At 38.1% G+C, this 25,255-nt stretch overlaps 2 protein-coding genes across 2 annotated transcripts in view; both read left to right on the top strand.

Annotated features, from left to right (window-relative positions):
- The window catches only part of LOC148210329 (uncharacterized), a 165,358-nt gene that overhangs the window by 31,893 nt on the left and 108,210 nt on the right, over positions 1-25,255 (top strand).
- Positions 22,235-24,994, top strand: LOC111025558 (pyruvate dehydrogenase E1 alpha). Its single transcript, XM_022303436.2, has 3 exons — positions 22,235-22,639; positions 23,012-23,792; positions 24,470-24,994. The coding sequence occupies exons 1-3, from the start codon at positions 22,418-22,420 to the stop codon at positions 24,745-24,747; spliced, it is 1,281 nt and encodes a 426-aa protein (XP_022159128.1). The 5' UTR covers positions 22,235-22,417; the 3' UTR covers positions 24,748-24,994.

Raw genomic sequence — 25,255 nt, 5'->3', positions numbered from 1 at the left:
TCGTTCTCCCTTTTTCGAGCTCCTCCCTCTCCGGCGACACGTACAGCGGCAAAAATCCAAACACTACTCCTTTTGTAACATAACCATGATGACTAAAGAAAAATCAAGGTAAGGAATTTTCTCTCTCTCAACCACACTCGTCAAGAGCTGATCTGAACAAGATGGATATGACATGAGTTTTACTACATTTGTTGCTTGTGAGGGAACTCATGGGTTTTAAGTGTGGATTTGCGCCATTGGGTCCATCGTTTAAGAGGGTAAGCTAGTTGTTGGTGAAGACGCCACTATGTAGAACTGCCACAAGGACCATTACTCATCACCTATAAAAGAGGGATTTTGCGATCAATAAGATTTTTAGAGAAAGAAGATTTGAGGAATCGATTTGGGAAAAAAAAAAGAGGGAGGGAAGGAGAGGGAGGATGAAAAAGAACAAAAGAAAAGAAAATAATAATGATGGTAAAGAGAATGAGGAGGGAGAGCAGAAAAGAATTTGATTTAAAATAAGGGTAAAAGAAGTAATTTCACACAAAATGTGACATTAGCAAAATGATAGAAAACTTATAATTTGAAAATTTGGCCAACAAATAATTGACCCCTCTAAAAGAGTTCAGTCACGTTGATATCCTAATGTTATAGCTTTTGCTTTAGTTTCTTATCTAACCTCTCTCATATATATATATAATTTTTTAAGAAGATATTTTAAATTTCATCATATTTTATATTTAACAAACTATATATAAAGTCATAACTTTCATTATGTATTTTTTACATAATAAAAGTTTTCATCTATGATGTTGCAAGCTCGTCTTAGGCAAATATTGCTTATTTTCTGTTTCCTGATGGTTCGTAACTTTGGTCTCGGGGGTCGGCTAATCTTCGACGGCTGGTCTCTGAGATTTCATCTATGCAGGTTTTTGTTGGGAGGGTTAATGTGCCTATTTAGATTCTGGCGCCGTTGAGTCTCTTCTGGATATCGAGTACGTGGGTTGTGTTGCGGCTGGCTCGAGCTCCTGTTCCTTGGTTTTTTTTGTTTTCTTCGATGGGAACATTCCAAAGCATTTTTCATTGCTTGGTTGGCGGTGCATGATTGGCTTGCTACGAGGGATCGCTTATGTCATTGGGACTGTAACGACCCAGAAATTTCCGCTCACCTCTAGGTCACGTTAACTACCCAACTAATCAAATTTAACCCCGGCTATAACCTGCCAACTTCCTATGTACATAAACTTATACAGTCAAATCCCAATCCTCAGCAAATTAACGATAAACCAATCTCATGGAATAACATTCAATAACATTCATGAACCACTTCACGAGGCAAGTTATTATTCAATTTATGTGAATCTAAACAAATGGAATAAATCTCAAATAGGCACCTAACCCGAAGCAAATCTAACGACAAGGGAAAAATCTCTCGAATATTTAAATGCAAATAAACCGTTTATTGGCCACAACATAAGGCCCTAACCAATGAATTAAACTAAATAGGAAAAACTAAGCAGCCTATGGTCCTCGCTTGTCAGGTCTCCTCCGTCCCATCACCCTGGTCACTCCCGAGTCCTTCACCTGAAACAATCATTGTAGAAAGGGGGGGTGAGTATATGAAATATACTCCGTAAGTAGCCCTCACCAAGCACACACAAACATCATGCTCATAACCATAAAGGAAACATACATCGTCATGCTCTATCATATCAGTATGCGAACAACCATAGACATGCTTTACTGGTACATTATATATTCATCCATAAACATGCTCTATAAGACCCAATGCTAACCACAATCATATAAAAACAAATACCGTCCACCTGGCTCTCCAACACCTCAAATACAACTATGTTCACCTCAGTTATTCGAGCTCTTCGAAACCATTCTTTTGGTAGTGTCGGCCCCTGACCATTTATACCCAGAGCCCCGACACTAATGCATCGACCCTCGACCATTTATACCCGAGGCCTCGATGTCTTACAATCTATTGGCCCTTGACCATTTATACCCAAGGCCCCAATAGTTCTCCTTCGGAAAGACTCCTCGCATCGACCCCCGACCATTTATACCCGAGGCCTCGACACTCATCTTTATCCAATATTGGCGTATCGACCCCCGACCATTTATACCCGAGGCCTCGATACCCAATTAGTGACGTATCGGCCCACGACCATTTATACCCGAGGCCCTGACACTCACCCATTCACTTCATAATTTGTAAAACTCCACATATCGTTTCTAGCCTCCAACCAAGATTCCAGTACTAACCCCTTAATAACACCAACCACCACAACGCCCATCAACAACACCACCACTAGTATGATTTCAATGCATCTCACAACTCACCAACACATTTCAGCATGCTTCCACAACATAAATATCATTCTAATAGCAAAACAATAAATCAATCATGCTTTCACAACATATTAAATCTTAACAACAACGCCACAGTGAGTTTGGTCGTAACGGAGCATGGTCAACAATTTTTAAACGACTGCAGTCCAACACAAATCACCCAAGCACTCATTATCCAACATCCGCAAACATTAAGCATTGTCAGATATAATAAAAACTCATAAAACATGCCAAACACTTCATACAGATTTCTGACAACAAACATCCCCACCATAATATTTATTTTAACGAATATTCCCTGCAAACACACATCATTCCACGACAGATCTCGGCAGCTCAACAATACAAAGTTTCTACTATTATCACCAACGAACATTCAACACTACCTAGGCATACAAACCAACATAAACGAGAGTTACACCGCACGACATCGTATCAGAACCATTTTCAAAACATCATAAATGGTACATCGACAAATAAATAATAAACACCAACACACGCACCCACCCCCGTGCTACTTACTCACAACCGCTCCCTTAAATGTTGCGCCGACTCCACACCTAAGCACACCGAAACAGAAAATACAGCACATTAAACAACATATTTGGCCTCCGAAATTCGACTCTAAAAGGATTTGAATGACACATTACCCCCAAACCGGCTTCGTATGGATGTGGGTCACCTAGATCTAGCTTGCTAAGGTGTGGGTAGCCTAAATCGAGCTTCGAACGAGCGTGGGTCGCCGTCAAACGTCCAAAACACCGCTGTAACGTTCAATCTCTGCCGTTGTTCCGCTGCTGTACGCCGTTCGTCGTGCGCCGCCGCGAGGAGGGGTCGCGCCGCCGCTGGAGCACTGGGAGTCGCCGGCCACCGCGGTTTGAACGCTGCCACGGGAAGATTGCGCCGCTGCTACTCAACCCGCGCGCAGAACCGCCGCCGTCGCACCACGCCGGAGGAGGGAGCCTCGCGCCGCCGCTCGGAACCACCGGATCTACTGCTTCACGTCGTCGATCGCTGCCTCTCGTCGTGCCACCATCGATCGCCGCCTCTCGCCGCTCGTGGATCTGCCTCCACCGAGTGCCGCTGTCCGTAGAGCGAATATGCCGCTGCCGCCGTCGGGGTTGCCGGAAAACGAGAATGGATCGGGGAGATGAAGAAGAACCAAAGAGGGAAAACGGCTAGGGTTGAAGGGAAAGAAGAAGAAAGAAAAGGAGCTTGGGGCTAGGGTTTTCTTTTTCTTTTGTTATTTTTAAAACTCATTTAGCCCAATGGAGGCCCAACGCGTTCAGGCCCAAGAGGAAAGAAGTCCACCCCCCTTAAAACAAGACCCACCACACCGAGTCGGTAATTATTAATTTAAGTTGGAGTTTAGAGCCCGATAGTAAGGGTAACTTTAGTTAACTATCCATAAATTTAATTAACAATCAATTTAAAATTACTGAAAAAAAATCTCCCGATTCGGGACTAACTAACCTGAGGGACTCGGGGCGTTACAGGGACTCTTCCATCCCTGCTTCCTGTGTTTTGTGTTGGCATGGAGTCCCGAGATCATCTATTCTTTGAGTGCCCTTTTAGTTGGGAGGTTTGGTCTCGCATGATTGTTTGAGCTGGTTCTTCTCATCGGGTTTCATATTGGTCTACTGAGCTTGCTTGGGTTTGTCTCATTAGTGCCGGGAAGTTTGCTCGTCCTCATGTTTGGTGCTTGGCATGGACTTTGGCTGTTTCTTTTATCTGGAGTGAGCGTAATGCTTGAGTTTATATAGGTAGGGTAGACCGGTTACCTTCTGTCCTCTTGCTCGCCTTAAAAGCTGATGTCTATTATCGTTGTACTACCTGGCCTGGGAGCTGTTGTTCGAGCTCTGATCCTGTGATTATCTCAGCCTGGGATTTGTTTTCTTTCTTGTGTTTGCCTTTGGGTGTTATGCCTTGATCTCAGGCTATTAGATCCTCCTTTTTTTCTAATATATTTACTTTGTAGAAAAACTTTTATTATGTATTTTACTAAAATTTAGTATTCATAATAATCAAACTAATGTTGTACTAAAAATAAATAAATAAGTAAACAAATTGATACCATACATACTAATTTATTATAGTTTAATTTTCAAATTTTGTAATTTCGACTTTGGTTTATTTTGGTTGATGGCGTTATTTAAATTTACATGAAAAGTTGGTTTAGATTGATTGAAGTGGTTACGGTCATTCCAAATTGCACAAGTTGTGGTTGCGATTTCTTACTCTTTGCTAATTAGACTATGGATCTTCACCTATATATAGGATCTCCGACGAACACGTTGTAGACCTAATAGAAGCATTTAAGGCCCTGCAGTACTACAAAATGAAGCTCAACCCATTAAAGTGTGCCTTTGGAGTCTTGTCGGGCAAGTTCCTACGATTTCTAGTAAATAAACGTGGAATCGAGGCAAACTCAGGCAAGATCAAGGTCGTCTTGAACATACAACCACCGACAATACTCAAGCAGTGTTGGGACTTTCTCTACCTTTAAAAAGATTAGAGGCTCGTGCAAACGCACACGGTCACAAGTAATACTTGAGAGTAATCCAAGGTCAAATCCTCAAGGACTTGTTGCTTTCAAAACAGTTTTTAACAAGTGAATGGTTAAAGTATAAAATTCTGGTTTACGGAGAAAATGGTGATAAAAAGTGTTGTTTGGGGTTTGAAATGTCAAGCAATTTTATAAACCTGAACCTCTTTGCTTCCTACCTTAGTTTTGATGCAAAATATGGAAGATACACACTGTTGGGAAAATGCACTGGACGCAATCTGGCTTTTCTTGGGAATTTGACTTCTACTCTTTCACTACCGCTTTTGGTTGATGTAGAGACTAGGGTAACCTACAATCATATTTCTATGTGTGATTACAATCCTAGAGAATACTTATCAACTCATTTGCATTATGGCTTAGAGGGCTTATGTCTAGCACCATGTTTTATGCGTTTATTTCTAAGTCACATCCCATATTGGTTTCCAATTATTTTACCTAACTCACCCCTCCCAGAGTCTGACTTTAGTTTATAAATCAAAATTCCACTGGCCAAATTGAAAAAAGACGTAAAAAGAAGTTTTTAGAAACCAACGCAAAAAAATGCCAAGCACAATGTGGGCAAAATCCCGAGCATGTTGAAAATCAAATCATTTTGACTAAGGTATTCCACAAAGAGGTTGATAACTAATTTATTGCGTAATTAATGGAAAGAAAACAGACGAAAACATAAAGGAAGTAATTTTCATTGAATTAAAACGAATAAATAAGTCGTACTTAAATCTAAATCTAGCTTGACCCTCTTCTCTTTCGAGCATGAGGGGAGTGTAAACTTTCTTAAGAACTTTAAAAGAACATAATAAATGATTAACAAAAGATAGAACTTGAATTAAAAGCAATACGGTAAGCAAAAGTATGAAAATATAAGAAAATAACAACTAAAACTTAAATCTAAAGCATATGAACAAGTTCTACAACGAAGGAGGAAGAAAATGAAGTTGAAAACAAGTTTGGAAGGGATGGTTTGCTGTTGGGGGAGAGACTCCCTTTCATAGGCCCTTGAGTTGGTTGAACTCTCCATCTGTTTAGGTGGAAATAAGTTGAGATTCACCTAACAACCCCTTTTTGACTTGGACTCACTTCAAACGTGTTGGAAATGTCCCCCTTTCCGTTCATTAATCAAAACGCATGTTTTGGCAAAGTGGCAAAATTGCTCCAAAATTGCGTCAGGCACAATTTTCCTGCAAAATCCAGAAAACTGTGATTTTCTTCGAACTTTGACCATGTTTTTCTCATTTTTTTCCTAAAGTACCATACATTGCAATGTTATATACATGTTATACTTTAAGAATATATGTAATCCTTTTTGGCAAATAATGATAGAAAAGGGTTTAAAATTGTGGTCAAATAGGCCTACCAACACATATTTCTGCAGTAAAAAGTCAACCCTAACACACTCTCAAACTTAGCCATTTGCTTGTCCTTAAGCAAAAACAACAACACATCCAAAATGAAAGATGAATGAGCAATAATCCCAAGATTCTAATTAAATGAATCATATTCGTCTCAAGAAGGACTTCACAAGTTAAACATCATAACTTTAATCTCAAGCCATCGTACCTTAAATCATCCTTTGTTTTGAAGATAAAAATGATTCTAAATCATCTTCTTTTCTAAAACACAAAACTTTTTACAAAACCAAGGAATATGCACACTTCCGTTTTGATTCAAAAAGTTTTACATCCAAAAGACTCATGGACCCGGCTACTAGCCCCCACATACTAACATCAGTTTCCAACCACAGGCACTCATAGAAACTCTTTAGGTAGCAACTCGGCATAAAACAATGTGGACAATGGTTTTGACGAAGTCACCTTAATACGTAGGCTACTACCCTCCAAGATGCTAACACCACCCATTTAAAAGTAAATGAATACCTACAGTGGGGACTCGCGAAAAAGTAACTACCACTCTTGTCCTTCTATCACTTTCATTTTTCTTTTATTTCTCCCACTCTTATTTTCTCTCAAGACTCTTTTTCGAACTCGTTTTTTATTCTTTTGAACTCTTTTTTCATACTCTTTTTTCAAAAAAAAAATTCTTGCATATGACTTTATTTAATAAGACTATTTTTAATTGCTTGCATTCTCTTTCTGACTATTTTTCGAAATATAAAAAACATTTCCTTTCCAAAACAAAAAGACACACACTGTCCCCTAAAAACTTAAGGGAAACAGTGTCATCACTGGGAAAAAAATTTTGAAAGATGCAAAATTTTGGCACAAAAAATACAAGAACTTCCAAACCAATGAAAAAGTTTAGATTTCAAAATAAAAAAAAAAAAATCAGAACACAGTTTTATAACCAACACAAAACGTGGAAAATGACTTATGGCTTGATCATAAAACTAGGACATCTAACCTAATCATGGTCTTAAGTATCCTCATCGACATGATACAAAAGGAAAGAACAAAGGAAATTTTTTCATTAAAAAGATGAGCATGTTGAGAGTTTTCGAAAAGATGATATCGAAGATGCTAAAGACAAACTTGTAGCTATAACAAGGAAGCATGCAAAGCTTGAACTTAGATTATATGCAGAAACGTAACTCATATACTCATTCCTAACAGCACAGCATCCCAACAATTAACCTAGAACTAAAACTAAACTAAACACCCTAACAAGCAAACTAAACACACAAAAACAACTTCAACAACCTAAATTACATGAGCAAGATCAACAACATATCTAGTAGCAAAGTAAGAAGAGAGAGATACTCCCATAATCATCATCATCCGAGCAATCATCACCGATAGGTAAGGAAGAAGTAGGTAATCGACCATAAGCTCATCGGGGAAAGAAGGTGTTCTATCACCGTATTACTTCATTACAAACTCACATGTATCATGTTGAGTAGCCAAGAGAAGCTCGTACTTGTGTCTTAGCTCGTCATATTGCTCCCTAGTCAGCACTCTTGGGGTCTCGGGATCTGCAGCGGTAATCGGAGTCTTTCTCTCGAACGATTGAATATCCTCGAACTCTCCTTAGGGATGTGACTGGCTTCTTGAGCGTTACTACATCCGCATCATCGGCCTCCACTCCTGCCTACAAGCATAGCTCTATTATCAATCCAAGAAAAACAAGTGGACCTACCATTTTCTCCGAACAGCTCCAAATTTCGTTCCTTATGAGTTCGCCAAAATCGAACTCAATGTCATTCATTAGGATGTACACCATCATCACCCTATTACGCTTAATGGAGGAATCGTGAGAAGTGGGGATCAACCTATTCTTCACCACATACGTCCAAATTGTTTCTTGTTCATTGATATCAAGGGGCTTTAGGGAAAGCTTCCACGTTGTTGAGACGGTCCATGTCTTATGTGGTCTACAAATAAGTTGACGTGCGTCCTCCACTTGCTCACTCGATGGATGCATCAAAACTTCATAATCTACAACATTAAATACATCCAACAAACCATAGTGAGTGTTAATAATGGAAGGCGAAAATTTTACCACCTTATCCCTTACTCTCACTATGTCTCCTATGTTCTGATTGATGGCAACATAAAATTCTTTCACTAAAGCCTCTGATACACAAGTAGGTGGGGCTAACAACTTCTCCCAACCATTCTCCACAACCCGTTTCTTAACATATTCTGGCACGGGCTCTTGTGCTTCATCAAAGCCCTTTTCAAATAAGATCTCATGTGTTGTGAAGTCAGGCTTTTTCACTTCAAACCTCGCTCTTTTTGCCTTCGATGGTTGTTGCTTGATAGAAGCGGGCTCTTATTTGTTGGCCTCCTCAAGTGGCTCTTATGCCTCTCCTAGCACCCTAGCCCTTTTGGCTTTTTTAGATGGACCAGCCTTGACTTCTTTTTTGGCAGCCAAACGTGCTACAACGGCTAGGGTGCGCAGTCTAGAAATTGCGTTAGACGCAATTTGCGCCGAAATTTTTGTCTTTCTTGTTTTCTTCACCACTTTGGTCAAGCACACCTATTCCTCTGAGGTCTCTATAGTAGCAACAAAAATTTGGGTCAGAAACATCCAAACTTGATAAAGAAAAGGTCTTACCTTTTGAGGAAGAAAAGGAAGATGATTCCTCTGTGGCCTCATTTGGGACATCCACATGAACGAATGCTCTTTCTTGCTCTTGTACAGGGGACTCCTCGTCATCTTATTGTGATTCATGCAGCGGAGTATGCATTCGCACTTCATATTGGGCGATTTCATCGTTTTCTTCTTCTTTCTCACACTCATCTCCATGGACTTCTTTGGGTAATTCTCCAATATCCTCATTCTCTCCCTCAAAGTTCAGTCTTTCTTGAGCTTCCTCACTGTTTTCATCATCCTCCAATGGATCTTCTCCTGTTGCTTCATTCAAAGTCACCAAAATTTCGGTAATTTTTTACGTTGTCCTTTCATGTTCTAAATTATCAAAAACTAAAGCCTTTTTAGTCAAAATAAGTTCTTCAAAAGTGGGAGACGAAATACCTTGTAGAGTGGCTGATGGAGTCTTCTCCAAAATTGCGTCAGGCGTAATTTGGCAGTGTATTTCGACTGTGGCCGAATCCGAGTGCTCCAATGGCTCTATGTCATGCTCAGAATCACCACTAAATTGTTATTCACCTTCAACATACATAGCAACAGTAACGGAAAGAGGGGAGGGATAGACAACTCTAATGATTCGGAAACGGTATTATTTTGAAGGGAATTCAATCTATGGCATTTATTCATACCATCTAATTCAATTTGAATTTCTTCTCCTTGAGTTTTCCATAAATCAGTACCATTTTTCATTTAACTTCACTATCCTAGCACATATTTGCTCATTCTCTTTATCCCCAATTTCATTTTTCTTATTCTCAATGTCAACTTTCTCATTAAGCCTAACAATTTTTTCATCTAGATCAGAACCTTTATCACTGATAGATTGATTTTTTCTAAGGTAAACCTTGCTAAATTCTCCTAATCTTTTTTCACTATGGCCTCCTTCATTAACTCTAGCAACATGAGGTTCTAAAATGATTTTTTTAGATTTGCATTACCTATGGATAGGTTCTTGTTATGGTTAGTTCTTAAAGCTTCCTCTAACTTTTTTTCTTTGTTTCCTAGGATCAAAAATTAACCTTCCATGAGAAATCTTAGGGGGTTCAAGAGGAATCATATCCGGTGGAGTAGGAGGTGGAAGCATCACCTTCTTCTTCCCTTTCTCTTTGTCGCATAGCTTGGAGGAGAAGGAGCCTTCAATGGTTCTTGATTCTTGCTTCACGATCAACACAAAAACTCTACCTTCTAACCCTAAACGTGCCGAAAAAGAGAGAGATGTGAGAGATTTTAGGATTCTTGAAGATTTGATGAAAAATTTGAAAACCAAATGATAAGTTTTGGGGAGAAATCGCAAATGAGCGTGTAGACAACTTAGGGCTTTTTTATAATGTTTTAAAACATTTTAAAAACATATTAGGCTTTAGTAATGAAGTCTCTTATGTTTTAAAATAGCTCAAAGCCCATTCAAACGTAACCCAAATCAAGCCCACAAAATTGTTAAGCCAATTTCGAAATTCGTTTTTTTCCCTTAAATTGCGCCTAGCGCAATTTTGAGGACGGTTGGATCTTGATTCTGCAAAATTCAAATGTAAAAACAAAAATTAGATTTGAAATCTTCACAAAAAAGCCTTAAATAAAATGTAAAAAGTTCGCAAAAAGAAGATAAAAAAATTATTTTACATAAAAGCGCCCTCAACACCGACAGAGGGACTGTTCTTACTGTTTTTTCATGGATCTTTCAGTAGTACGAAGGTTTTGCCTCTGTCAATAAGCTCACCAAAGTATTTCTTTACTCAATGTCCATTTACCTTAAAAATATTACCTTTCGAATCGCTTAAATCCAGAGCTCCATGTGGATAAACACGTTCAACTACAAACGGGCCCGACCATCTAGACTTAAGTTTACCTGGAAACAACCTTAATCTAGAATTGAACATCAAAATCGAGTCTCCAAGTTCCAAATTCTTATCCATTACTTTCTTATCGTGCCACTTTTTGGTTTGTTCTTTATACATCTTAGCATTCTCAGAAGCAAACTCATGAAACTCATCCAGCTGATCATGTAAATGTAGCAACCTTGCTTCACTTGCAGCAGAATAGTCAAAATTTAGTTTCCGCGTAGCCCAAAATGCTCTATGCTCTAATTTTAGCAGAAGATGACATGCTTTACCAAAAACAATGTGATAAGGGGACATGCCTAACGGAGTTTTATAAGTAGTTCTATAAGCCCATAAAGCATCATCAAGTTTAATAGCCCAGTCCTTCCTATTCATATTCACTGACTTCTCCTAAAATTTATTTTATTGCCCTATTGGATATCTCTACTAATCCATTAGTTTGACGGTGATAGGCAATAGTAATCTTATGATGGATGTTATACTTTTTTAACAAATTACTCACTGCTCTATTTAAAAAGTGTGTCCCCTCGTCACTAATCAAGCATCTAGGTGTACCATATCTGGTGAAAATAAACTTTTGCAAGAAGAGAGAAACTACCTTGGCATCGTTAGTGGAGGTGGCCGAAGCCTCAACCCATTTCGAAACATAGTCAACAGCTAAGAGAATGTAATAATTCTTACAGAATGAAGGCGGAAATGGACTCATGAAGTCGATGCCCCAAACATCAAACAACTCAACTTCCAATATTGGGTTTAAGGACATCTCATGTTTTCGTGTCAAATTACCTTATCTTTGACACCGGTCACAGCTTTGAGTGAATATGTGAGCATCTCAAAATAGGGACGTCCAAAAGAAACAACTTTGGAGGATCTTCGCTGCAGTTTTACGTGCAGCGAAATGTTCATCATATCGTGATTTATGGCACGCCTCCATAATCTCCTTCTGTTCATGCTCAGCAACACACCTGTGAAAAATATTGTCAGGTCCCAATTTGAACAAGAAAGGTTCATCCCATTTATAAAACCTAACATCATGAAAAAACTTTTTAATCTGGTACTTACTCAAGTGATTAGGAATTATGTTGCTAACCAGATAGTTCACATAATTAGCATACCAAAGGACTTCAGAAATAGCTAACAGAAGCTCATCAACAAAATGTTCTTTAATTTCAGATTTGTCATGTTGCAAAGAATACTCTAGCCTAGACAAGTGATTAACTACTTGGTTTTCTATTTCTTTTCTATCTCTTATCTATAAATCAAACTCTTGTAGCAATAATATCCATCTAATTAACCTAGACTTGGCTTCTTTTTTAGCAAACAAGTTTTTTAATGCAAAGTGATCCGTAAAAATTATCACTTTAGTCCCAATCAAATGTGAACGAAATTTGTCAAATGCAAAAACAACAGCGAAAAGCTCTTTCTCAGTCACAATGTAGTTTAATTTACTACTATTCAAAGTCTTACTTGCATAACAAATAGGATGAACTTTACCTTTTTGCTGACCTAACATAATACCTACTGCAAAATCACTAGCATCACACATTAGTTCAAATGGTAAGTTTCAATCTAGTCCAATTATGATAGGGGCTGAACTAAGTGCATCTTTTAGTATCTCAAAAGCATTCCAACAGTTTCATCAAAATCAAAGGGTTGATATACTTCTAACAACTGACACAAAGGTTTAGAAATTTTCGCAAGATCTTTTATAAAACAACGATATAAACCCGCGTGTCCTAAGAAACTTCTAACACCTTTTACAATAGTAGGAGGGGGTAATTTGGCAATCAGATCTATTTTAGCCCTATCGACCTCAATTCCTTTTACTAAAATTTTGTCACCTAAGACTATTCCTTCACATACCATAAAATGACACTTCTCCCAATTAAGCACAAGGTCAGTCTCTTCACACCTTTTTAAAACATTCTCTAAACAAACTTCAAACGACTCACAAAACATAGAAAAATCATCCATAAATATTTCTATCGTGCTTTCTATCATGTCAGAAAAAATAGCGGTCATGCATCTCTGGAAGGTGGTCGGAGCGTTACAAAGACCTAACGACATCCTCTGGAATTCAAATGTCCTATAGGGGCACGTGAACGTGGTCTTTTCTTCATCCTCTAGAGCCATTGTAATCTGGTTGTACCAGAATACCCGTCTAGACAGCAATAGCACCTTTCCCTACAAGACGATCAAGCATTTGGTCAATAAAGGGAAGCGAAAAATGGTCTTTTCTAGTTACCTTTTTTAGGTGATGGTAGTTTATACACACTCTCCAACCAATCACCATCCTTGTCAGGATCAACTCGTTGCCATCGTTAGTAATCACCATCATACCACCCTTCTTGGGAACGCATTGGACCGGGCTAACCCAACTGCTATCTGAAATGGGGTAGATCACCCCAGCATCTAATCATTTTATTATCTCCTTCTTTGCCACCTCTTTCATTTTGGGGTTAAGCCTACTTTGGCTCTAAATGGAATTGGTGGCTCCTTCTTCTAGGATGATTTTGTGCATGCAAAAAGTTAAGCTAATTCTTCTTATGTCTGCTATGGTCCATCCAATACCCCTCTTGTACTTAGATAAAACCTGCAAAAGTAAAGATTCATGCTCATTAGTCAAATACGTCTATATGATAACCGGCAAAGTATCATTTAAACCCAAATATGCATATTTTAAATGAGAGGGTAGGGGTTTCTTCTCAAATTCTGGAGGTTCAATGATGGAAAGCTCCAAGGCTTTGAAATCAGCTATGGCTGGCTGCAGAAACTCAAAATGCTCAATTTGTGTCAAAATTGCGCCAAGCACAATTTTCGCTTTTTCTTCTATAGCCTCCAAATCTGCTTCTAAGTCTTCAACAATCATCTCCTAGAGTTCCTCCATGGTTGCCCTTATTCCAAAGCACTCCTCGACTTCATCCGAGAAGCGCATCATATCAAGCATGTTGAAGGTGACTTGCTCATCATTGACCTTCATAGTGATTTATCCTTTCCGAACGTTGAATATCGTATCTCCAGTTGCTAAAAACAGCCTCCCAATAGTGATCGGCACCTCGAGATCTGCTTCACAATCCAAAATTATAAAATCGGTAGGAAAAATAAATTTATCAACTTTTACAAGAACATCCTCTATTTTTCCTTCCAGTTTCTTTATAGACCTATCCGCTAATTGCAAAGTGACAGTAGTGGGACGACCTTCTCCTATATCTAACTCTTTAAAGACAGAAAGTGGCATAAGATTAATACGTGTGCCTAAGTCACACAATTCTCTCCCTAGATTCTTACCACTTATTGAGTAAGGGATAGTAAAACTACCTGGGTCCTTACACTTAACAGGCAATGGATTCCCTAAAGCATCACTACTACACTTTGTTAGAGCTACCGTCTCATGTTCTCCTAATTTCTTACGCCTAAAAATGATATCTTTTAAAAACTTGGTATAATTAGGCATTTGGGTAATGTACCTTCTGGTCTAGATTTTAGGACATTCGCTAACTGCCCCATTTGCATTTCCAAGTTCCTCATCGCAGTGTCATTCCTTCTCATGTATTCTTTCATCATGGCCTCCAAACTTGCATTGTTACCACTTTGCTGAGTGTTATTTTGCATGGGAAAACCAAGAGGAGTGTAGTTTTGTTTGAATTGTTGAGCGGGTGTTTGCACACTGCTACTTGCTCCTCCTTAGTTACTCAAAGAGAAGTTTGGATGGTCCCTCCATCCAGGGTTGTAGGTGTTTGAATATGGATTGAAGTTCCGCTGGACACCTTGACCTACATAGAAAATAAACGCTGGATTAGCATGACAATTCTCATACAAGTGGTTGTCAACACAATAAACACAAGATATATCTGAAATTTGTAAAATAGAAGAGGGTTCAAGAATTATCACTGAAGTAGCAGGTTTATTCGCCTTCTTCATTGTCAATTGTTTCAACATCTGGCTCATGGCTGATATTTGAGCCTGCAATGAGGTTACTGTGTCTAGTTCAAAAATTCCTGCTGATGCTTGCTTTTTTGGCAATGACCTTCCTAATTCAATTTGATCATTGATGTCTATCATCTTGTTTAAAATATCAATGATCTCATTAACTGACTTCTCTAACAAAGAACAATTGGCTGCAGTGCTGAACATCATTCTCATTGGATGATCCAATCCTCTATAAAATTGATCGATCTGCACACATGTGGGCAATCCGTGGCTCTGGCATCTTTTGAGTAACTCCTTGAAACGCTCCCAAGCTTCTTGAACTGCTTCACTTTCCCTTTGTCTAAAAGACACAATGTCTTCTTGAAGGTCTGCGTTCCTTGTCAAAGTATGGTACTTTGCCAAGAATTTGTCCGTCAATTCTGCCCACGTGGTGATAAAATTTTGTTCTAGCACGTTTAGCCAAGTCCATGCACCGTCCCTCAGAGAAAAGGGAAACATTTTTAGTCTTAGTGCATCTTCAGAGACACCAGGTAGTTGAAATGCATTAGCTATTTTAATAAAAGATTTGAGATGGGAATACGGATCTTCATTAGTAAATCCTCCAAACTGGTTCATCGTCCACAACATCTAGAACATGACTAGCTTAAGCTCTAACTGCGCGGCTTGGAGTAAAGGATTACTTATCCCTGAATTTAAGTTGCGAAATGCATGAGTGACATAGTTCTGCATGGCTACGTCTCGGTTATCAGCTAACAGGATCGGATTATGAACTTCTCCTGCTCGCTTTGCTGCTCCTTCATCTGTCATATCTTTGTTCACAGGTGGATCTTGTAGAGATGCTGGATCTTATGGATTTCGATTCATCTTGATGGTCTCTTCTTCAACTTCTACTTCTTCAACTTCTTTCTCTTTTTTATTTTCTATTTCTTTTATCAACCTCTGCGCACGCCTTATCCTTTTAAGAGTTCTTTCAATCTCTGGATCAAAGTTCAACCAACCAGACCCTGTGCTCATACACAACTCCCTTAAAGGTTAGATATAACAACTAAGTCCAATGATAGAGGTATGCAACAATAACACATGAAACTATTCACTTTAAGGAAAAAAATATATGATTTAAAAAATTAAGTCCTCGGCAACGGTGTCAAAAACTTATTGGGACTTTCTCTACTTTAAAAAGATTAGAAACGTGTACAAGCGCACACGGTCACAAGTAATACTTGAGAGTAATCCAAGGTCGAATCCTTAGGGACTGTTGCTTTCAAAACAGTTTATAAGAAGTAAATGATCCAAATATGCAATTGTGGTTATGGAGAAAGTGGTGATAAAAAGTGTTGTTTGGGATTTGAAATGTCAAGCAATTTTATAAAACTCAACCTCTTTGCTTCCTACCTTAGTTTTGATACAAAATATGGATGGTACACACTGTTTGGAAAATGCGCCAGGCACACTGTTGTTGCAGAAGCTTGGGTAACCTACAATCATATTTCAATGTGTGCTTACAATCGTAGAGAATACTTATCAACTCATTTGCATTATGGGTCAGAGGGCCTATGTCTAGGACCATGTTTTATGCGCTTATGTCTAAGTTACATCGCATTTTGGTTTCCTATTATTTTACCTAACCCACCCTTCTCATAGTTGGGCTTTAGTGTATAAATCAGAATCCCACTGGCCAAATGGAAAAAATACGTAAAAAGATGTTTTTAGAAACCAACCCAAAAAAGTGTCAGGCGCAATCTGGGCAAAATCCCGAGCGTGTTGAAAATCAAATCATTTTGACTCGGGCATTCCACAAAGAGGTCAACAACCTTTGAGAATCTTAAAAACACTCATAACATACATAGGAATAACCTGGCTCACACTTTTAATCAGGATTTCTTTCTCCGCCACTGAGAAAAAATGTCTCTTCCATCCTTGCATCGCTCTCGAAACTTTAGCTTTAAGAAACCTCCAATCTTCCAACCGCCTCCTCGTGAATGCTGCTGGCAAACTTAGATGTGATCCTATGTTATCTTGCACTCTAACTCCTAGAAGAGACTGAAGATAACATTTCTGATCAACCCCAATATTAGGTGAGAAACATACCATAGATTTTTCAAAACTTACTAATTGGCCAGAAACACGTTTATAACTATGTAGAATCCTCTTGAGAGCACAACATTCGATAGTGTCCGCCCAAGGAAATGTATATTCAAATGTATATTTCTCTCATAACCTATAACTTTAATGTGAATCTCATTCACATTAATTTTAACCTATAGTTTTAATGAATCCAATTCATATTAATCATTAATTGAATCTTATTCAAATATAACTCTTATATAATATAGTTTAATTATGAATGTCATTTATAATTAACTTTATATTATAATGTATTCTATAAACATTATATTAATTGGGTCTTATACAATTAACTTACATTCCCTTAAATAAGTAGAATCCCTCAAATTCTTTCACATGTCGTGATCCTTGTTTCACCCATTTGTGAGCTAGCGGGGGGACCTAATGGACCTACTGATTACAAGCTCCAGCGATATGGATTAAATAATTAAACTCATTAACCAAAATAACCAACATTCGTTAACTTTGGATCACTCCACTAAAGACTCACAGTTGCACTCTTCGCACTGTAGAATATTTTGCGTCCATGGATATTGACCATCAACAGTAAGTCAATCCTTCACGAGTGTTCGTAACTTTAGTTGGGTCAAAATTACCGTTTTACCCTGAGTTACATCTTTTCTCCTTAAGTACCACTGATCATCTAATGAACAACTTGTTTAATGGTTGGTTGTTTATCGTCTAACCATTAAATAGAAGTCCCTCTTAGGCCGGTGAGAGAGTGGGGCTCCTTGTTCATATGTCGAAGTCATCACTTAAAAGAACATTCATCTACTTACCTAAAGTTGGGAACGAGTGAATTCCATCTTGTGTGGTTATGTTCCCAACTCCCCACTTGATCTCGTCCCTAAAATGGTAGGAATATTGAGTCGGCGACTCAGGCTACTCTCACCAATATAAATCAAAGGACGATCCCTTATAGGTAGGAGTCCATAACTCTGGTCTTCCTATGAAATAATAATCTATTAGTTAACCGGTGTTATAGCTAAATATTAATTATTTCGCGGTCCGGTCTTATACAAACTCGTTGTATAGGATACCCCTACTAGCATGTCTCCACATGAACTATTTGGATTAATTCGTTTGTAACTCTTACAAAGTAGGTCGTATCCATAGTATTACCAAGATAAGGTACCTAACCTTACCCATATACTATAGACCCTTTAGGTTATTACTGAAACATTATCCACTTGTATATTGAATATATACCTTGTATATCAATTACATGTTGTATATTAAATATATACCCTGTATATAAATTATATATTATATATTAGTTATATACTATTCCATTTACATGACATAACCTCGGATGTTAGTTTATTGGATTTTGGTCAATGCAATTCTAATCGGAACTTCAACAACAGCTTTATTGAATAAATATTCGTTTTACATTTACAAACTACGAGTTTAGGGTATAAAATCCAACAGTAGGGACTCAGAGGTGGACCCATGACCATAAACTGCTGCAGGGAGCTGAGAGCTCCAGCCGCAGATGCTGGCAACGTTCTTTTGGAGCAAACTGGGACTTCAGGACCTCCCTCTGGGTCCTAAAGTACTTGGAGGCCTCTGAGAGCTTAACCTCCCCTTGCCTGTTCAGAAATTTTGGCCGTCGAGACATCTTTGTCGACAGTGGAGACACCAAATCAGCTGCATCAAAATAAGAGAGGAGGAGGGGAACGGACAAACTCTACCTATTTCAATGGCAGGAAGGTCAAGACCATAATCCTTCAGATTTTGAGAAGTTAGAGTAGGAACACGTGCCCGCCAATCTTGACAATGTGCGATGCTCTAGCAAGAATAGATTGGGTCTCTAGGTTAATCAAGAGAGTCACAACCAGTTGGATTGTAAGAAATAGAGAGAGTTATGAGCCATGTGAGAGCGCAACAAAGACTATGGAGGCTAGACCACTTACCTAGACGACCAAAGGTCGTTTAGACCTCACAAATAGGGCCCTCATCGGCATTCAGGGCCAGCTAATCGCCCGAGATAAATAACCATTTATCCCCTCTGTCCTATACGGAAGTAGGCCTATTCACTGCAGTCTTAAAACCCTAAACCTTCTCGGGGCCATTAACCAAAGTGTTAATGTCAGGGTAGGTAGGTAAATAAAAGAAACCCTCGAATTTTGACATCATCTTCATTGGTGGGTATTGAGTGTCTGCTCAACGGTGAGGGTGTCGAACTCCTTACCGCGACTATATCGCCACCAGAGGTACCAGAAGCCTAGTCGGATATCCCATCCATTTGGCCCTAGTTGATAAGAGCAAGATTGCATTCACTCAAGAATTGTTGATTGAAAGGCTGGGGGGCAGTCTAACTCCAATATCGAACATCTTAGCGTAAAATCCCACATGTCATAGTGGGAGATTGTCAATAACCTCGCCCTCATGAGGCAAGCGCATCTCTACATTTTTCGTGACATCATACCTGAACTTGAGTTGGGTAAGGTACAACTCCGAACACTTAGACTCTTCGTTCAATTGACCCTTCACAAAAGTTGAAGTCATCTTGCCCGACGAATCGCCAATACGAGAAGCGACGTCAATGACCTTAGTCCTAGCCATTCTACGGGTAGGAGACTTGAGAAGTTCAAGAAGACGATTAAGAGAAGTGCAACTGACCTATAGAGCAGAAAGCGGTGACAATAAAGACCAGGGCAGAGATCCTCTTTGAGAGAATTGATTATGTGTAGAAACGGAAGAGGGAAAGCCCATATTTAAACAAAAGTAAGGGGATGGGTCAAAGTTGTCCAAATTAAGGTGCAATGACCAGCCCAAATCAAGACTTCGAGAGCCCACACACGTGGAACAACAACAATCATTGGATGCATAGCATGATCGACGACCTGATATGCCAGGAGAGTAACCATCGCCCCCTCCGACTTCCCCACTAACACGTGAGCTATCCACCCATGACCTTCAAAACACACTACTTTCCCTAGTGCGCATTGTCCCAAGGCTCCACATGTCCAGCAGCAATAGTCTTTGTGAAGCTGGGAAATAAATCACCAAAGTGGGGCTGGTTTTATGAGGGGAACATTGGGCAGAAACGTGTTGAACACCCAAGAGGCATGCCGATCTGGTGACATCAGCTCGACCAAACAGGCACGAGCCGGGTCGGCCCCACCCTGTAATAATCTTCATTAATGCATGTCGAAGGCATAATTGACTAAGCATAGTCAGACACCCACCGCTAGATTAGCCCTCGTTGAAATTAGGGGAGAGAATATCGACCTTCCTTACCAAATCGATTCAACATCGAGCACCTATAAGAAAGCTAGGTAATTCGTGGCCCAGATATGTTTGAATCCCTTCTTAATATTCAAATTATCTTTTACTGTGATTCCTAACTTTTGCATCGGAGTGTTCACCTCTGTTTTGCAAGTCACACGATTTGCATAAGGGATAAGCCACTTAGCTTGGATAGACAAATTAGTTCGGGAACACTTACGTTGATTTAACCTCTCTGTTTTGTATGGCGATAGAGGAGCTGAGCTAGAACGAGCTAGAAGTTTTCTATCATCGCGTTATTGACCATGTGGAATAAATGAAATAATCTAGTCTTCAATAAATAGTAGAGTTCAATTGATGAGCCCATTGAACGTGTGATTAATTATGCTAAAGAATGGAAAGCTAACCACAGCAAAATTATGCCTCCAGCACAACAATTTGTTGTACATCGAAGTATTGTAGGTGGGTGTCTCCAAATTACAATGTTATAAGCTGAACTCATATGCGACACTACTTGATGGAAGGGGCAAGTTCGTGGATAATCATCTGTGGTGCAGATGAAGAAGTTTTCATAGTTAGAGAAGGAGCTTTGCATCTTAGAGGGTCCGTTGAACTTGTAGAAGCAACGACTCTAAATGAGATGATAACATTAGCACTTGAGGTTAGAACCCGACATCTTTAGGCTAAAATTGATTCCAAAGTGGTGTAGAATCTAATCAATAGAAAAGATAGACTTGATAATAATACTCAATTAATACTTGATGAAATAAGAAGAAAATACAGGAATATTGAGGTAGTACAAATCACCCTTACAATACGTAAGAAGAATGAAGTTGCCAATACTTTAACGATTCATATCAACATTCAAAGAGTACCCAATGTGGTAGAACTCTTCGTGAACTATCGGGGTGTTTGGTTCACTATTTTGCCATGATTTATTAAGTCTGAATTTGTTAAATCTGAATTTGTTAAACCTGGGTTTGTTAAGTAGGTGTTTGATTGGTGTAGGAAATTAGTTTATTAAATCTATATTTGTTAAGTCTGTGTTTAGTTGGTGTAAAGTCTGGGTTTGTTAAGTCCGTGTTTTGTATTTTGTTAAACTTGCTTTATTAAACTTGTATTCGGTTAGTTGAGTTTTAATTTTATTTTAAAAAAATATAATTTATAAACTAATTATTTAACCAAAGTCATTTTTCTTATGAAATTAGGAAATATTGTTTTAAGGATATATAAAATATTTTTAATACATTTGTCCATCCATTTTTTTTTCTAATGATTAACTTTTAAAATAAATATTCAATTATCTATAATAAATACTTCAAGTATTTACCAATGTCTAAACAAGAGTATACAATTTCATTCAACATAAATTTTACTACAGAGAAACTGTTATCAATAATTTATTTAATTTTTCACTATTTACTATCTTAAGTAAATTTGATTACTTAATTATTCTAAAATAATTGATTACTTAATTATCATCAACATTACTATTAAACTTCACTTATTTTTATTTGACAATTACATTTTATTACAAAGTGAAAACCTTTTAAATAATACTTGTTAAAAAACTATTAACCTCATACGTTAAAAATAAGATATAAAATTAAATAAAATAATTATTCAAAATTATAACTGTCTTTTAAAAGTGTGATAGTGATAACAAAAGTAATTAAAATAGTAGAAAGAAAATGACAACTATATAAAATGAAAAAAAACAACGAGATATAAATACTAATAACAAAAAAAAAATTAGATTTTTCTTGGATCATTTGGAAAAAAAAATTAGATAAAAAATCATTGAATTAATTATTTATTACATGTAATTTTAATTAAATTGATTTACTTATTTATAATTAAAATTATAATTAATTGATTTCTTTATTTATTTAATATTTTTAATTAAAAAAATTATATATTTTAGAAGAGATAATAAAAAAAAAATATACAGTGTAGCAACTTATGGACTAAAGATAAAATATTGTAGCAACCTCGAATAGTATTTACTAAATTAGAGTTGATTTCAAAAAAAAAAAAAAAGTTGATTTATTTTTATTTTTACTGTTTTTTCGTTAGCTTCTTTGTACTTAAAGAAAAGAAAAATAGTAACTCAAAAGAAATATATAATAAAAATAGGTGTAAAAAGTAGTTGGTTTTAGTTGAGTGGCTTTCTTCTCCTCCTCGTCGTCCATTTTGTGTTTGTAGGGAAAACGAAGATCAGAGAGTCGTAAGAGAAGGCGGCGATTTCAAAGCTTCCTCTCTTCGTTTCCTCCGCCCCCTTTCTTTTATATCTTCTCTTTCTCCCATTTTCCCATCCCATTTTCCATTTTCCACAATGTCCTCCGCCACCGCCAAAATCCTTCACCCGCTCCCTCTCAGATCCAATGACAAACCCCTCTTCTTCGATCCCTTCAGATCCTCCTCCAGATTTCTCGGATCTACGCTCTCCTTTCGCTTCCCCTCTCTCTCCTCCGCCACTCCCCGCTCTCGATCCTCCGCCGTCGTCGCCGTCTCCGACGTCGTGAAGCACAAGAAGCCCAAACCCACTTCCAATCTGGTAGACCCAATTCTTCATTGGGACTTTGATTCTAATTCTTTTTAATTGTAGATTGTTGGGTTTCATTGATTGATTTGGGGAAATGAGTAATTTAGCAAGAAATATGAAATCCATCTTGTTAATTTTGTTTCCCCTGTTCTTATCGTCTTTCGGGAATTTAGATGGTTTTTGGTTGTCATTATGAAATCCGAGATTGTTGTTCTACCATCACACTGGAATTTAGCTTGTCTGGATGATTGAACTCAAACAAAATTATGCTCTACTGGAAACTTTCTGCATGCATCCCTTCGCTTCATTAACCGTATTGGTCTGAAAGTAGTTCTTCCCTTTTTTTTTGTTTACTTTTTTTGGTTCCCTTTATTGTCTATACAGCTGATCACAAAAGAAGAGGGATTGGTACTCTACGAGGACATGATTTTAGGCAGAGTTTTCGAGGATATGTGCGCACAGATGTATTACAGAGGCAAAATGTTTGGTTTTGTGCACCTTTACAATGGGCAAGAAGCTGTTTCCACTGGGTTCATCAAGCTTCTCACAAAGAATGATACTGTTGTGAGCACTTATCGTGATCACGTTCATGCTCTCAGCAAGGGAGTTCCAGCCCGTGAGGTCATGAGTGAGCTCTTTGGAAAGACCACGGGGTGCTGCCGTGGCCAAGGCGGCTCGATGCATATGTTCTCGAAAGAACATAATCTGATCGGTGGCTTCGCCTTCATAGGCGAAGGCATACCAGTGGCCACTGGTGCAGCATTCACGTCTAAGTACAAAAGAGAGGTTCTGAAAGAGGCAGACTGTGAAGATGTCACAGTAGCGTTTTTCGGAGATGGGACTTGCAACAATGGCCAGTTCTTTGAGTGTTTAAACATGGCTGCACTATGGAAACTGCCCATTATATTTGTTGTGGAGAACAATCTTTGGGCTATTGGAATGTCGCATTTGAGGGCGACTTCAGATCCTGAGATTTGGAAGAAGGGTCCTGCATTTGGAATGCCCGGCGTTCATGTTGATGGTATGGATGTTTTGAAGGTGAGGGAGGTCGCGAAGGAGGCAGTCGGAAGAGCCCAGAGAGGAGAAGGACCGACTCTCGTGGAATGTGAAACCTATAGGTTTAGAGGACACTCCCTGGCTGATCCAGATGAACTTCGTGACCCTGGTTTGTGCTCTTAAATTCACATACAATTTGGTTGTCATTTCTAAACATGCTTTTGCTTGCCTTTGCTGCTATTTATTATTATGGTTAGTCTAAGTTTCTCCTTCACTCATTTCTCATGATGGTATTATATTTATATGATAATTAAAAATTCACTCATTAATCAACTTGACATTTTTTCTCATTTGTTCACCACTTATCCCTTTTTTTCTCGAACAAAGAGGGAAATAAATGTTTTGATGATTGGTTTAGATTTTAAGCGAACCAAACATCACAGACATGGAAGGTAATTGCTTGTTTTCTTTTCTTTTCTTTGTAAAAAGGAATAAACATTCAAGCTTTGATGGACATAACTGAGACTTCATTTTGTGACTTAAAACATGATTGCTGACACAGAAAAGCACTTGGAACCCTGAAAATTGTAGCAAATTGGCATGATTATATATGATCTTAGATTTCTGAAATCCATTGTGTATCTCCGGTGTCTTTCGAGTATAACATAGACTCGTAGACTCCATTAGATGACCGAACTTGATGTACCTGGTCATGTTCTTTTACTATACTTGACTTAATTACAGACATCAATGTAGTAGAGTTTTTTATCCAAATTTCACAACTCCTGCAAAGTTCTATGATACAAATATCACATCTCTTAATCATTCCCAAATTAACCATGGCAGCGGAGAAAGCACGTTATGCAGCTCGAGACCCGATTGCAGCTTTGAAGAAGTACTTGCTGGAGAACAATCTAGCCAGTGAGCAGGAGCTGAAGGGCATAGAGAAGAAGATAGATGAGGAGGTTGAAGAAGCAGTTGATTTTGCAGATGAAAGCCCCCTCCCAGGTAGAAGCCAGTTATTAGAGAATGTTTTTGCAGATCCAAAGGGTTTTGGAATTGGGCCAGATGGAAGGTACAGATGTGAGGATCCCAAGTTCACAGAAGGCACTGCACATGTTTAATCTTCTCAACTTTGTTGTCTTATCATATCATCCATCAAATGTCTTACTCTATTCACTTTTAGTTTCTTTTTTTCTTCACTATGTTTCTGTTGGGTTATTACTGATTATTTGTAATTGAATGTATTAGTGTTTCCCAATTTTGATTTAGTGTATGCTTTACCAAACTTTCCTCCACTAATCTAGTTATGTGTCAGAAGGTAGCATTGATATAGCATAAATATATAATGCTTTACCTATTTTGTTTTAATATTTATGATTGTCAAATCTTCAATGCTATTTTGGTTCTCTTGAATATTCTGGTTTGTCAACAAACTTTTTGTAATTACTTATTTTAGCCTTCCCTATTAACTATTTCACATAAATCCGAAAATGTTTTGAATAATGTGCCTTCAAATAGATGTTCGTATAGACATTTAATTATCAATTAAATGCTTATTATCAAATAAAGAAATAAAAAGATGTACCCCGGTTAGTTGGGTAGCAAATAAGTTTTTTAGAGCATATTCAA

The sequence above is a fragment of the Momordica charantia genome (assembly GCF_013281855.1).
Source record: "Momordica charantia cultivar OHB3-1 chromosome 7 unlocalized genomic scaffold, Mcharantia_2.0 BLBB01000007.1, whole genome shotgun sequence".
Lineage (NCBI taxonomy): Eukaryota > Viridiplantae > Streptophyta > Magnoliopsida > Cucurbitales > Cucurbitaceae > Momordica > Momordica charantia.
Note: the sequence above shows the minus strand (reverse complement) of the source record. Positions and strands in the feature narration are given on the sequence as shown.

Excerpts from the sequence above, each read along its gene's own strand:
- LOC111025558 (XM_022303436.2), top strand. The coding sequence starts at position 22,418 with ATGTCCTCCGCCACCGCCAAAATCCTTCACCCGCTCCCTCTCAGATCC. Across the intron at positions 22,640-23,011 it reads CCAAACCCACTTCCAATCTG|CTGATCACAAAAGAAGAGGG; the intron begins GTAGACCCAATT and ends TTGTCTATACAG. Across the intron at positions 23,793-24,469 it reads AGATGAACTTCGTGACCCTG|CGGAGAAAGCACGTTATGCA; the intron begins GTTTGTGCTCTT and ends TAACCATGGCAG.